The following is a 15908-nucleotide window of genomic DNA, read 5'->3' on the forward strand; positions in this document are numbered from 1 at the left end:
TTCCTTTCCCTCTCTCTCTCTCTCTCTCTCTAGAAATAGAGGAAAGGGAGGGAAAGAAAAAAAAGTAAAAAAAAAAAATGATGTAGGCTTTATTCAAAACTTAGAAATTAATGTTGTGGTGTTTCCATGTTAGGAGCATAAAAACTTTCAGGGACAGAAAATGGTCACGGACAGTGAGGGTGGAAATGCTTGTGAAACTAAGCCAGGTAAGTTAAGTTTTCCACTGTGGTGTGTGCAAGGTGATTGCAAGTTTCAATTGCTGTAGTGTAAGTTACATATAGTTTAAATGTCATTTAATGTGCATGCTACGATTCTGCGAGAGCCTCTCAGTGTTTGAATTTCTCTGTTCTTATCTATAGATTTAAATGTTCTTAGGCTTGTAATTGTATTTATATCTGTATTCTAATTTTCTCTTATGTAGCATGACTCTGTGAGGTCTATTGTAATTTGTTTAACCTCTTGAATCCCAAGACCATGCTATGCGGAGAGCATTAGGCAACACCTAGGGATAGTGCAAATCATCTATCATATTGGTTGCTAATTCCATAATTTTTGTATTCAAATGATTAGATTTGTTATTGTGATTGATTTGATGTTTTAAGTCCACTTTATGCTCGGTAAGGCTAATCGAGACCGGACCTACAGCTTAGAGTGGGATCCGAACCACTGTGCCATGTGCATCCTCCGGGTATCGAACGCGGGACCCCTTGATTACAAGGTGGCGACGCTGCCACTGCGCCATCGGGGAGGCCCTCAAATGATAAGAATTAACATTATTCAGTACCCCATCAGACACATTTTGTTGTACTTCTGCTTCTGTATATTCTTTTGTATTTCTAGAGTTTAAAAATACAAAATTATTCATTACTTACGTAAAATGAGTATTATACTCATTTTACGTAAGTAATAAATAATTTTGTATTTTTAAACTAGAAATACGAAATAATATATACAAGGTGATCCAAAAAGGCCGCCCCTTTTCAATTGGTGAGTATAACTTTATTTAGGCGAATAATTGCAAGCTACAAGGACAGAAATGTTGCACAGACATGGGAGTTTGAAACAAGATATGTCAATCAGGTTGTGAATGTCACATCACATCACGTCTCACTTAAGTTTTGAATATAACATCACTCAGGTGAGCACCACCGTTGTTGGAGCACTCATGAAGCCGAGCCACGAAGCTACACCGCAATGTATTCTCCAGCATAGCAACCGGAATAGCAGCGATTTCACGGCGGATGTTCGCTTCCAGTTCCTGGATCGTTCCTGGGCGGGTTTTGTAGACCCGGGACTTCAGGTATCCCCACAAGAAAAAATCAGCTGCCGTCAGATCCGGCGAACGTGCCGGCCAAGCCACGTCGGCATATCGGGAGATGAGGTGGCCGGGGAAAACGTAGCACAATTTGGCAATGGACACACGGGCTGTGTGTGCCGTTGCACCGTCCTGTTGGAACCATGTGATCAGAGGAAGGCGTCGGAGTGCCGGCACGAGAAAGTCTTGGAGCATGGTCACATAACGCTCTCAATTGACAGTACACGTGGAACCAGTGGCATCGCGAAAGAAGTATGGTCCGAAGATTCCTGATGTACTGATCCCACACCACACAGTTAACTTGGAACTGTGCAACTCACGCTGATGCAATCGCCGCGGGTTTTCTGTACCCCAGAAACGGCAATTCTGTTTGTTGACCGACCCCGATAGCAAAAAGTGTGCCTCGTCAGACATCAGAAGGTTGTCGACAATGCGTGCATCTTGTGCCCACATGTCGAGAAACGTGTCACAAAACTGAACACGTGCCACTTTGTAGGCTGCGGTCATTGCTTGCACTACTTGCACCTTATACGCTCGTGTATGTAAATCCAAGTGTAAAATGCGATGTAAACTGCCATACGTCATATGCAATGCTTGCGATCTGCGGCGCACTGATCTTCTTGGACTTCTTTGGATGTCATCCCGCACACGGTTGATGTGTTCCTGTGTCCTTACAGCTCGGGGTCGTCCAGGAGACGACCTGTGTCGTACTGAACCCTCCTCGTGCCATTTCGCTACCCAGCGCCATATGGTGTGTTTGTCCGGTGCGTCTCTACGCTGTCCTAGTCGGCGGAAAGCTCGTTGGGTTGCAACAATGGACTTGCTTTTTATAAACAGCTCTACCGCACGAACACGGTCTTGCACATTCCACTTCTCCATCGCAACTGATTCTCCCACTATTCGTGAATACGCTTCACTGCCGTCAGCGCGCGCCGGCCAGTGTTGGCTTTGCAGTAGCCAATTGAAAAGGGGCGGCCTTTTTGGATCACCTTGTATAAAAGTGAGTAAGTCGCACAAACCTGAAGTATGAATTTCTGCTTCTGACCCAATTGTTACAAATGTGTGGGAAGGGAGAGGGGAAAATGTTGGGTTAATTTAAACAGAATAATTTTTATTATGAAATACTACATTCTATACATAATAGTAATCAATTACACAGATAGTTAAATTATGTAGGTAATTTCAGACATGTTTCATACAAAGAAAAAAGTAATGGAAAATTTCATAATTTTTAAGTACACTATAATGTGTGTCATATTTTAGATCATGTAAAACATATTTAAATGTATGAAATTATTTTTCTTTTAAGTAATAAGCTGAAAGTAGTTCTGAGTAGATACATCTTTGAAGCAATGTTCGTAAAGTTAACATGAAATAAAATTTTGTAAAATTATACCTACAAATGTTTCATAGTCTTTCCAAACATAATATTAACTTACATGGGTTAACACAATATTAAAATGTTGTTATATTATTGAAAAACCCCTATTTTCAAACACACCTCTTGAAGTTTTGAACATTTAGTGAACCTGTCAAGTTACTAGCACTTGGATTGATTAAAACTTGAACAATACTCTTCAATGTTGATATCAGCTGATACAAATTCATCATTACTGATATTAATTAAGTGCAACTGAAACTAATGGCATGTGTAAATGAAGTTTTATGTATATCAGGAATATAGTAACTTTGATTTGTGAAGTTTTAAACGTCCATTTTCCTCCAAATTTCTCACACAGCTTGGTTTTTTAATGTAATTTTTACGTTTGTCATGTAAGTTTTCATGTTGTTTCAGTCTTCTCCATCATCAGCTGGTAGTACAAGTCGCTTTAAGAGCACATAGGCTCCAGCTGCAAAAATAATCATAGCACCAGCAACTAACACCACAATAGCCCAAGCTGGTAGCAATGTTCCACCTGTTAAGAGCAACATAAAGTAACTTTAGAGTGAAAAATAATATTGGTTCCTAAATTAACTTAATAATACAGAATATATATACATGGTTGCCTAGTGTAAGATACACAGTCCGACAATTAAGTAATGAGACTGATTTTATATTGTCCCACGAGTGCATTCTATCTGTGAAGTAACGTGTTCATTATGTAGTGTGGTCCATAATCCACAACCTGGCAACACCTCATGAATTTGCGATGGGCACGGTGGGAATTATGCTGCCATGTCATGAAGGAGGTGCAAGGGTGTCATCACAATATCTGTGGAGCAGTGAGTGAATATCAAGTTTCGTGACAGACATTCTGGAAACTGCTTGCAGGAATACACATTTCTTGAATTCTATTGTTGTTGAGGACAAAACAGAGCATTTTCACTACGGTTCTTGTACGAACCAACAATTCGCAGTATAGATGTTGCTAAATTTACCAAGAGGGAAGAAAATTCAGCTCGAAAAATCAAAGGTGAAGACAATATTATGGTTTTTACGACAGCAAAGGCATTATTCACAATGTATTTGTTCCAGAGGATGAAACTGTAATTGGCTGTTGCTATCGTAGTGCTCTGAATGATTATGAAAGAGAACTGACCTTCTCCGAGCTCAGTTTCCTGAGGTGGGCAGTTGATTCCTGCTCCACAATAATGCACGGTGCCAGCGAGCAGTGTTTGTCTGCATATTTCTGGTCCAAAAACAAGTGAATGTGTTGAATCTTCCTCTCTACTCTACAGATTTATCCCCCTATGATTATTTTCTGTTCCCGAAAGTGAAGCTGCTGCTTTTGATGAAGACAGGTCCATCCAACATTTTGTGACGTCCAATCTTCAAGTCATACCACATGAAGACTTGCAGATGCCGTATCGTGCCAACCATGCCAATTGCTGTATTGATGCAGGAGGGATGTACTTTGAGTAATGAACAGGCAATGTTCAGTTATTTTGTTTCCTTTTCACAATAAAAACAGTCATAGCTTAATTGCGGGACTGTGCATCATGCCAATCTTAATTGTTATTCAGATCATTAAATTTTTAGCAACATCTTTCTTGTAATCCTTCCTTGTAACTTACCCTTGACACTAATATTATCCACATAATAAAATGCTATGTTTTGTGAACCCAGGAGTTTTTCTTTTTTTATTATTTCTAATATATTTAATATGGTCCATGTTTCTATCATTGAATATTTGTAGTTACAGTAATAATTGATATTGTAAATACTAGTATACCCAGCGTCGTATAAAGTGGGTACCTGGAGGAAACTCTGGGGGTAAAGGCAGTCAGGGGCATGGTGCTGATCACATCAACCCCACCTTCGGCTGTGATGAAGAAATGTGGGGCCCTAACCCCACACCCCCTATACACCTTCATGGCGTGGTGCATAGCACACGGAAGCACTTTACCTTTTTAGTATTCAAAGCAGGTTTGTATGGTATTTTTTTTTTTTTTTAATTCAGGTGACTTCCATTACAGTTCCATTTGTAGGTCTGCTTCTGATTAAACTTGATTATTTTCCAAATTCCTGATACAAATGTAACTTCCACCCATTTTTTTCTTTCTTTTGTTTCCTAATCTTTTGGTCTATTACATATATGGGTTGGTTCCCTTTGTTACTGAGCATGCTAAGGAGCTGACTTTCAATCTTACAAGCAAAGGTACCAGGTTCAAGTCTTGACCTTGGTGTGGGTGACTTTGTTAGTTTGTTAGTAGCCCTTGATCAATTTCATTCTTGTCATCATGATAAGCCAAAAGTGTCAGAGAAATAAACATAAAATTTGTTTTACAATACAAATAGACCAGGTTTTAGTGACCTGTTAGCAGACATTGTGTCATTCTCCATTTTCATCTTGACAATTCTTCATTATTGTTAGAAGTAGTTTTGTTTTGTTAACATAAATAATAAAAAAAAATGGAGGATTCTGTTGTTGGCCAAGCATTGTGGTGGCAACTTGTGTATTACTTGAAGAAAACAAGATAACGGTGGAGTAATATATCTGACCCTCCTCATCACTCTTAACCAGTGCTTGAAGTGGAAATGCCTAGCTGGGGATGCTCATGGAAATTTTCTTAATTGAGGTGATAACATCCCCCATATTGCTCTACTTCAAGCACTGCTCTTAACATTTCTTATATTTTACTATTTTTCTGTTATTATTTTTTGTGCTGTTTTTATGTGTCTGAATTCTAATTCAAATACTTATGTTTTTATTGTTTTTCTGCCACTTTTGGTTAATCACTAGAAGATGTGTGGTGATTGGATGAAATTGATGAAGGGACATTCCCAAAGAACATTCATGCCTACTATGCTGGGATTTGAACCCAGGAACTTTGGTGGAGAAAGTTGACCAGTTAATTATCATTATGAAGATATTACTATAGCAGGTTTACAAAACAAAGTATTCTTAGTACTGATTAATAACGCTACTTGAAAATAATACTTTGTTTTAATGTTATATTAAGCCTACATATATTTAAAGTACAGGCTTAATTTTCCAGTGTTGTTGCATTATCATAATGTTAACAATTCTCTACATACCATGACAATTTTAGTTAATTAATACACAGTAATGCATTGCAAATTATATAGAGAACAGAGGAATAAGCAGTGCCAAATCTGCAATTTGGACCTTGTATATGGACTTTGCTACAGCTAAAGAGAAAAAGGAGATATGTTGTAGAGGAGCATCGCACACTTGAAAAAAAAATATTAATTTTGTTTTTAATGGATTGGATTCCTTATGACTTGAGTAGTTATTGTTTGTGCACTGGTATAAAAAACAAGGACATAAAAAAAGATAATATTTGTCCAAAGTAGAGTTGGTGTGCTGAATTTGTTGCAGGGTCAAGAAAATCTATACATGCATATAGAATGCACAATGTTGTTAGCTCCAGGCCTCTACATATGTAAATTCAGGCCTGTCCCATATCTAGTAACTAACAGATATATACACATTTACATGACATAAGTCGATGATATATGCAATTTTTCAGGTGAGGGGTAGGTAACTGAATAACTACAGAAAGCTCTAAGGCAGAATAAGTGCATTAGATATAAATATAAATTTGATTAATCGTAAACTGAATACTACACACCCGGATGACTACAACAAGCACAGTCATGCATTCATTCTTCTAGAATATTTGGAATGGGTTAGTGGTTGCATCAATTGTGGGATGAATGAGTTGATCAGAAATTTAATCACACATCAGTGGATCATATTGAGCTACTTATGTTCTTAATTTACTTACTTCTGTATGTTCTGGTTATTGCTTTTCTTCCCTGTAGGACACGCCTTCTTCCCTCAACTTCATCCAGAAAACAGCTTAGAATTGCTGAAATAAACAGGATCAAGAAGACTATGAAAATCAGATATTCACAATTAGTTAATTAAAAATATGAGATTTTTGTATTGGCATTGAATAGGAACAACAGACACTCTCACAATGAAGCCTTGCAAATGTCATTGACCCAAACACTTGCTTATCACAATGGATAGCAAAATTTCCAATACTATAATAGTATTGGAATTTCCGAAACATGCAACACATTATAATGTACATTGGAATGCTCTACACTGAGGAGTGGTGTGGTGAACATAATGTGATATAGATCTCAAGTTGGAAATCCTGGTCATGGGCAGGGCTGAGGTTAGGGGTGTACAACGCGTGTCACTGCACATTGCCTCAACCTTCAAATATATATGTGATATGGACCGTGTTAAAAATGTAAACATAAACATTGGTGAGGTCTTGCCCGGTCCCCCCGGAAATTCCGGTTTAGGCCAGTCCCCGTTGTTGCCAGTGCAGATTCGCCAGCATACGAAGTAAGAAATGAGCCCTTGTTTTCATCAGTTGTGAGAAGATAGTCAAGAAAGGTATTTGTTAAATTTCTACTATGAAGCAGTGAACGTCTAGAATCCGTCGTATGATCAACTGCAGAGCAGATTATTAAAATATGACGTGTCTTTGTGGCCGCCAGTTGTATAGCATAGGTACTACATACAAGTATATCATGTACACACACGACGAACTCAAAACGTACGAAAGATTAGATATATTCAATTATTTTGTAAATGGAAAAGTGAGGGAAAGATAATTCTATAAAACTAGTGATATATTATAAAGTATGTTTAAGTGAATCTTTGCCAACAAATCTGCAGAAGTAATGACACATAACAAATGTGCAACGTCGCCTTTCCGCCTGAGGGACTTAGGGAAAACCTATAATATGGCATGCCACTTTCACTTGCACGATTGATTGATTGATTTAGTTTATTTTACTTCGCATTTTGTGCCTCTTGGCTAATTTGCGAAGATGGGGATGAGTGATGAAATGATGAAATTGATGAATGGACATTCACAAACAACCAAGCCCGACCGGGATTCGAACCGGGGACCCTTGGCGTCGCAGCGCGTTGTGATAACCACTCGGCCACAGTGTCGGGCTCACTTGCACGAATTTACTTCAAACAACAAGTTAGTTTTCAGACTGAACCGACAAGCGATATCGGGATTTCGCACAGAAACATTCAATCTAAAGCAAACAATTCAACAGTATGCTTGCGCAAATAACAGGCCGGGGCAACACAATGCACAGTAATGATAAAACAGCCCAGTCCAAGCGACAAGCGACACCTGCAATTTGTCGTGTCGCTTTAATTCAGAAGGTGTTGTTCATTTTTTAATGTTGGTTTCCAAGACACACGTATCGATGCAGTCTGAAAGCTTCCTTTCAAACCAATTCACCACGAGAAAATGCACGTGTAGCTTGGACTGGACTGTTGTTTTCTCAGTACCATGCATCGTGTCGCCTCGGTCTGTTGTACTCGTATGCAAAGTGAATTGTTTCCTTTAGAGTAAAGGGACTGTTGCTTGTCGCTTCGGTGTGTAATCTCCGTGCCACTTAAATGTGAATCCTCAGTGATCAATGAAATTTTTCGAACCGGAGCGATACGACAAGCTGCACGTGTCGCTCAGATTCCCAATGGCGTGCCGCCTGAGACTTGATTTCTCATGAGCGGGAAATGCTTATTTATAGACTAAATGGGCCTGTGTGGCTTGTCACTTCGGTACGAACCACTGTTGTCGCGTGTCGCTTCGGTTTGAAACCTCACTAAGAGGCGTTCTTTTCACCACAACACAATACGCAGATAAACGATCAACATGCTTGTAACAAAATGCAAGTCGTACAAATCCATTCCGGGTACTAATCCTTTCTTCGTTCTGCTTGTATCAACAGGTTTCGTGTGTCTACGTTCTTCGGAAACCTACGAAGTGATACTTCACTCAATAAATTTGTTTCCGATGGAATTGTGTAACCATATGCTACACAGCTGACACCCTATTTCCTTGTAAAATAATCTCCACTTTGCCCTTTCGTATAACGTCCATAGCACCGTAAGCGTAACCGGATGTTCGAGGGGGACCAGACGAGTGCGCATGCTCCGCAGTAGCTCCGCCTTTAACACCGTCTATTGACTCATTTATGCAGTAATTTCTTGTGCAACCACGTCCACATTCGATGGAAGAAATAAAAGGAAAGAAACTAATTTAGCGATACAGCTCCATTTGTAATCAGGGGTTGCTTGAAGGAAGAATTCGTTCAAGTCGTTCATATTAACGGGAATATTTTGAAGCGATCGCACGAAATTTAGTATCAAAGGCCCACATTTGAGACAATGCAAGGTGGAAATGTGAAAAAGGAAAGACAACCGTTTTTCCTCATCCCTAGTACTCACCGGTTCTGGCACCTTGCAATGCCCTCATTTTTTATGTTGTGGTAAATTATAAAGTTTACAGAATTCTTGTGGGTAAAGTTGATGGTAAGAGACCAGTAGAAAGGCCAAGACGAAGATGGAGGAATAACGCTGAGATTGACCTAAAGGAAATCGGTAAGGATGGAAAAGATTGAATTGATCTTGCCCAGGATAGGGACAGATGGAAGGCTTGTGCTGCTACAGCCATAAACTTTCGTGTTTAAGAATGCTAGAGAGCATTCGTGGCGTGGCGTGCATGTAACCGCTGTTACCGCAGGTAACAACAAAACATAAAGAATTGAAGAACCCGTCTTAAAATATTATTACATACATAAACTGGTAATATTGTCGTAAAGTAAATATTGCAAACTGACATTTTTTCTGACAGCGGCAAAAGCGAAGAGGAGGACGACTGTTCCGGCACCCTCCTGAGGCAACATGAGGAAAGGGCCCTGAGCCCAAGCAAGGAAGACTTCGCGTCGCAATAAAGACTGTTACGGCGGGAGGAGAAGGCGGGTTATTGCCATACCTGTTTAGCCGCCACAGTTGCCGGTGATCCTTACCGGATACAGATCAGTGACGTGCACTGAGGAGTAGCTGGTCTAGCAGAGATAGATCAATCAATCTCAGGTCTCTAATTATTTTCAAATCACAATATTTATAATCTTGAAGCCTCAGTTCATATGCAATACTTCTTTCCACGCGCTTCTCGTCCCTCGATGTGATCAGCTGGCAAGGCTGAATACCCTAGCTGGCTCTTCTTCCGCCTTACCAGATCCAGGTATAGACAACCGCCAGAAGAGAAAGAGAATATTTCTGCCTGTACCTCCCTTGTCCCCTCGCCCCCCGCTCAATTGGTTGAAAGTCCGTGGTTTCAGGTCCTCCAGTCTATCTCCTATAGGACAGATAGGGGATTGGTTTACCTTCGATTCCTTTGGGGAATATTTTCTGCAGTACTTATGTTCTCTGAATTTACACAACCTTTTAAACCTTGTACAATATGTATGCATAATATGGGATGTAGTTTTATTTGTATATGAATGGGAAAGTACTTGTATTATGTGCAGACAAAAATGTTATGGTTTCTTTTCTCTTTCTTCAAATATGGAATATATAATGATTAAATAACAAATATTTGCTCACGTTCTCTCTCGCTCTCGTTTTAGTAGTGTTTTATTTAAATATACTAATATTTTGGCCTCCAATAAAAAAAATGGGTAAGCTAAACAGTCATAAATACGGATGTATTAATTTGGGCAAGAGAACGCGCGTTCTAATTGTTGTTGTTGGTATGGTTTATTTTCCTTCACCTTTCTGCCACATTTGGTTATCGCGAAAATGAGGATGAGTGATGATATAATGAAATTAATGAAGGGACCTCACAAAAAAACAATTGAGGCCGGGATTCGAACCCGTGACGAGCGCGCATTCTTGTTCCTATGTGTTGTACTCTGCAGTGAATAATGAAATAATTTGGAATGTAAAATGTAATATCCCAGAACTAAAAAAGCCAAATGAATATTGTTGAAGAAACTACAAAAAAGTGTGTTTTGTTACCTGTTCATCCCCTCTATATATTTAATTTTTGCCACCTTCCATCAGTTTTTCTAGCTGTATAGATTTACTCGCAATAACTAGCTAATGAGATTATGGAACTCACGAGGGACAATCATAAACAGAGAACTCTGAACTCCTGACTTCACAGTGCCCTGCAGATCACTGGGAGGAAATTATTTGCATTTTATTTTTCCTTTCTTTAGCGTTGCTTTTCCATCGCTTTACCTAACTTCTGCCATGACGATGAACGTTGATTAAATTAAACGGATGAAAAGTGGTTACAAAGGAACACTCATGCACAGGCCAGGGCTCGAGCCCGGATCCTTCAGTAACGAGATCGTGAGATGAAGAAATGAGGGAAATCAAGCAATGCAATTTTTTTGGAAAAACGTTAATCATATACGACTATGGTGTTTCAAAAATGCAATTGAAATTTACGTCGTACTGAGTAAATACGCAGTTTGCTTTACCGATACCCACGTATCCGAATAGTTAGAGCTTTCCCCATATCTTTGTTGTCAGCCGACCTCCGTGGAGGACTGCAAGTGGTCCCGGATCGGTACCCGGTGGAGGCACATAGTGGTTCGGATCCCACTTTAAACTGTAGGTCCAGTCCCGATTAGCTTTTATGTACATAAAGTTGACTTAAGCACCAAATCAACCAACCGCGAGGGAGTGGTTATCACTGCATGCTATGACACCAGGAGATCCGGTTTAGAACTCCGACCTCGGCATGGGTGTTATTTGTGTTTGTCTCTACATTGATTGTATCATCTTCGCGATTAACCAAATGTGTCAGCAACGCTAAGTAGCATAAATCAAATCATTCATTGATTGTTTGATTTGGTTTGTTTTACTTCGTTTTACCTACGCTTTTGGCTAATCGTCAAGATGATACGATATAATTGATAAAGGGACAAACACAAATAACACCCATGCCCAGGTCGGGGTTCAAACCCGGGATCTCTGGATCAATAGTCAAATCAACATGTTTTGGATTTTCGAAAGTGGATTGGATTAACACGTGCTTCTTTTCAGTAGTCCTTCCTTATTTTGCAATCCTTTCCTTTCTTTGACGTTCAATTTTTAGGAATACTGGGCCCTAAAGGGGGGGAGGGGGTTTATGACACACACCAACCTCACTTGGGCACGTCACTGATTGCTACCCCAAGTGTCGACATCACCGCACGTCACTGATACAGATCAGTGTTGCCATATACAATTGACAGACCTAATTGGGTCTATCTTACTCACACGGGAAAAGCAAACTACCAAGTGATATTTTGTATTTACACTAAATATCAGCGATTACGAAAGTCCTCTTTGTCCTTCTTCGACATCATGGGCGAGAAGGAGAGTAGAGGGATGGGGATGGTCAAGGGGTCCGCTGTCCTTCTAAAAATGTCAACCTAAAATTCTATATTTCACACATATAATATTATTTCGGTTACAGGAATTTGTGATAATTGTTGAAAGGGCCGATTGAGATTGACATACGTTGTCGCAGGAATGCGATAATTTCGGATTGAAGCAATGTTTTTGAGGTAGCAGCACTGTTTTTGGGTGAAAACATTACTTACAAGCATAATTTTCCGATTGTTATCTTTTAGCATGCTCTGAAGTGTCAGGTGTCGTAGGTTCGAATCCTCAGCAAGAAATGGTTATTTCAATGTTTGTTGTTATTCTTTTACTTACATAATTATAAAAATTAATAATTACATACACAAAATAATAATAATTTTATTTCAATAATTCACCATGCATCCTCACAGTCACGATTACGATTATCATATAAAGCGAAAGCCTTAAAGGTAGCAAGGAACGTAAAATATACGAAATAGTACTGGTGTCAGAAATGAGATTTCTGTGGATGTAGCGAAACATGGGAGTGGGAGTGTTAGGAAACAGATGAAGACTACATCCACTCGACATCTACATACGTCTTATTTGAAACGAAAAGTTTCGCGATTTGGGCAAATCTGGTTTCAAAAGAACTAAGATGACAAAGTAGTAGAACTGGCCTTCTTGCAGTGTAAGGTTCCGAAGGAAAATTGACTATTGGGGAAGCGCCGATGCTGAGAGGGGAGGGGGCAAGGAGGGTGCTTCACGTGTTACAAAAGTAATCAACGCTTGGCGGGAGGGACTGTGCAGTGCGAGTTTTGTGAGTGGTGTCTTTCGTCTTTGTGTTGTTTTCGAGCATTGTCAATTAATTAACAAACGGTGTTAATTACTTCGATGTTTCTCTAAGTATCAAATTACGTATTTCTTTATTAGGCTAATGTTTATTGTGTCAACACAACTAATGTTTGATTCATTTTAGTGCTTATGTCAACATTTTTTTCCTGATTAATAACTTTACTAAAATCTATTATTGAATTGCAGTCGTACCAGAATAATATTATACGAACTACTTGGAAGATATGGGGGGAGGGGAGGCATGAGGTGGAGAGGCGCCCAAGTCTCACGACTCCTTCCTTAAATGTCCTACTAACCGGTAACACTTTTAAAAATCTCACGCCACGCCACTGCTAGAGAGTTAGTTTGTTTGTAAATTATAATTGTAAAAGTACTAAAAGTCAAAAGTGTGTAGACCAAAGCAAAGTCTAGTAAATGGAATTCTGGTCACACATAAGACCCGAGGTAGTTGATTTCAAGGGGAACTTTTTCTAACAATATCTTTGTATAAAACGGCTCTAAGGTTCACCCAGGCTCTGATGAAATGGACCCTTTGCGTTAAAGACGACCGGAGCGTCATGCTGATCACATCACAATCGCAAATGTCCTAGATTGCGAATGTGTGGGGCCTTGCGGGTAGTTGTTTAGCTGCTATCAGGGCTTGACTACCAATAGACCGAGAGGTAAACCATATAATTCTTATTGGCTTGTTCCTTATCAGTTTGTATTTCACAACGCCAGGAAACGAAATTCTTGAGAGGAACGTGCATCGAAAACTACATGTTCTGCCAACGATGCTGCACTTTTATGGGTAACATACGAGACAGGCTAGGTAAGAGAACTCATTCCAGACGTAATTTTCTAAGACGTCGTGCCGCCATTTCGGTTCGTTCCAAAGAGTATTGACGCAGAACGTGGCTGCAAAAATCGTTCGAGAAGAAATTGGCCCGGAGAGAAGGTAATTGCTTAGCTCGCGATTTATTTAGTAGCTTCGGGTGGCCGAAAACTCACGACTCATGCCTAATTTCAATCCGGTCTTTAATATTGCACGAGGAACCGAACACGCTTCCTTCTCAACTCGAGGAGATTAACGCGGGGGCTTACGTCTTTTGCCGAAACCACGTGACCGTAGCTCCTGAGTGCAGTTTTATCAGAGGTAACGTAAGACAGGGAACTCGGATCCGAAAGGAGAGAGAGGCCTGTGTTAGTCAAATGCCAACAACTGAACGAGAAGGAAGCATCCGCAAATAATTTATACATTCAGGAAAACCGACGCGACGGTCCACAGAGAGTACGAGTATTAAGGAAGGAAGAAAGGGATCAGCTACTAACTAGCTAGGTTTGGAATGAAGAAAGAGCACGGTAGAATAGATAAACAAAGGTCAAAATTACCCCCTGCTCATTGCCATGAATAACATAGAGGGGTTGTGGCGATGTGATCGGCACCACGCTCCAGCCACCTTTACCTCCCAGGTATACATTCATAAGCGCACGCAGGAATTTTCTACGGGAGGGGTTCAACCAAATAAAAAAGTGACAAGTATAATAATAATAATAATAATAATTAATATCCGTCGCGCAACAGCCCATGAAGGGCCGAGGCATACCTACCGACTACCTACCGACTACCGGTCTCCCTCCCACGCTGTGAAGCAACAACTTTAGTACGGGATGAATTGAAATTCCTACAAAAGAGTGCAACGATGCTGCTGTGTCGTTCCAAACAATGATCCTGTTACTAGAAAATGACACAATGATGAGAAATTTTCCATTATGAATTTGAAATTTGAAAAAAAAAAAATTTTCTGTATAACATGATAGCCCATTTATTGTAGCCTTGATGAACCAGAACAGTTTTTTCTGACAGTTTAAAGAACATTCCGACATGTGATTACTCACCCCGGGAATCGAACCCGGACCGATTTGCCCACCTCTCCTAAATAATGAAAAGTCCATGCTGTGAACACAGCTTCATGGAAACTAATCGATAAGTCCCATGAACGACCTTCTCTCGTGGAGAGCGGATTAATTTTTTTCTGTTATTGCCTATGCTAAACTTCTCATTAGACATCATTGATTGATTTTTGTTATTTGGCGTTGCTTTTCTGCCAGTTTTGATAAACAGATCACGACCATGGGCGTCGCCAGAAATTTTCCTAGGGGGAGGGGGGTCGAATCGAAGATGTCGAGGACACCCCCTCCCCTCAAAAATATTGTGATACAGACCAGTGGCATATGCAGAAGTTTATTAAAGAGGGGTTCATTTTTAAAATTATTGCATTTATCAGTATTTTAAATGATATTGTTATTATTATTATTATTACTACTACTACTAGTAGTAGTAGCAGTAGCAGTTTTAGTTTAGTTTATTTTAGCATCCAATAAGTTTATTATATGAATAATATAGTACTTGTTATTATATATGGATAATATAGTAGGCTACTTGTTACAACCAAGATTACATAATAGTTACTTCTAATATTAGTAACAGCAGCAGCAGCAGCAGCAAACGCAGTAGTATAAGAAGCTTCAAAACATGTGGAAGTTACAAATTAACAGAGTTTCAGTGTTGCAAATTATGAAAGATTCGTACCAAATTCGATATCTGAAGATAATTTTTAAACAATGACGCAAAATGAGGTGAAATAATGTGCTTCGTTTATAAATTGCCATAAATTGAAAAAAGTAGATGGAAATTTCCAGAGGGGGTCGGTCGATGGACCGGTTGAACCCCCCTGCCGACGCCCATGATCACGACGATGAGGAGCAGTAATGATGTGATGAAATTGATGAAGGACTCACGAAGAACATCCATGCCTAGGCTGGGATTCAAACATGGACATTCCCAAATGATCGATTAATTTTACACGAGAAGTTAGTCGCAATTTACCATTTTGTTTATTGACGATTTATTGTGACATTTCGAGAAGATATTCCCTATTATTTTAGACCTCAATGGAGGAAAATACTATTAGTTTTATACCTCAAAGGTATGCGTTATTCCTGTACACACTTACAAGCAGTGGCGGCGATTTGGTTCCAAAACTTGGGGGGAGGTGCAAGGACAGATTACTTTCCCTTGGTACATAAGGTTTATCATAGTGTGGGGCACAAGTGGAGGTGGTGAGGGAAACGGCCTTCCACGCCGCCATTGCTTACAA

The 15908-nt window shown here is 39.7% G+C and overlaps 1 protein-coding gene across 1 annotated transcript in view; it reads right to left on the reverse strand.

Moving 5' to 3' along the window:
* Positions 1–2466: 2466 nt before the first annotated feature.
* hoka (membrane protein hoka) overlaps positions 2467–15908 on the reverse strand; it is a 56615-nt gene continuing 43173 nt past the window's right edge. Inside the window, exons 2-3 of the mRNA XM_083129045.1 lie at positions 6509–6592; positions 2467–3231 (exon numbers count right to left, since the gene is read on the reverse strand). Coding sequence (XP_082985171.1) covers positions 3107–3231; positions 6509–6592 — 209 coding nt within the window. The 3' untranslated portion in view covers positions 2467–3106. The remainder of the gene's footprint in view (positions 3232–6508; positions 6593–15908) is intronic.

The sequence above is a fragment of the Lepisma saccharinum genome, chromosome 9 (genome assembly GCF_977018435.1).
Source record: "Lepisma saccharinum chromosome 9, izLepSacc3.1, whole genome shotgun sequence".
Taxonomy (NCBI): domain Eukaryota; kingdom Metazoa; phylum Arthropoda; class Insecta; order Zygentoma; family Lepismatidae; genus Lepisma; species Lepisma saccharinum.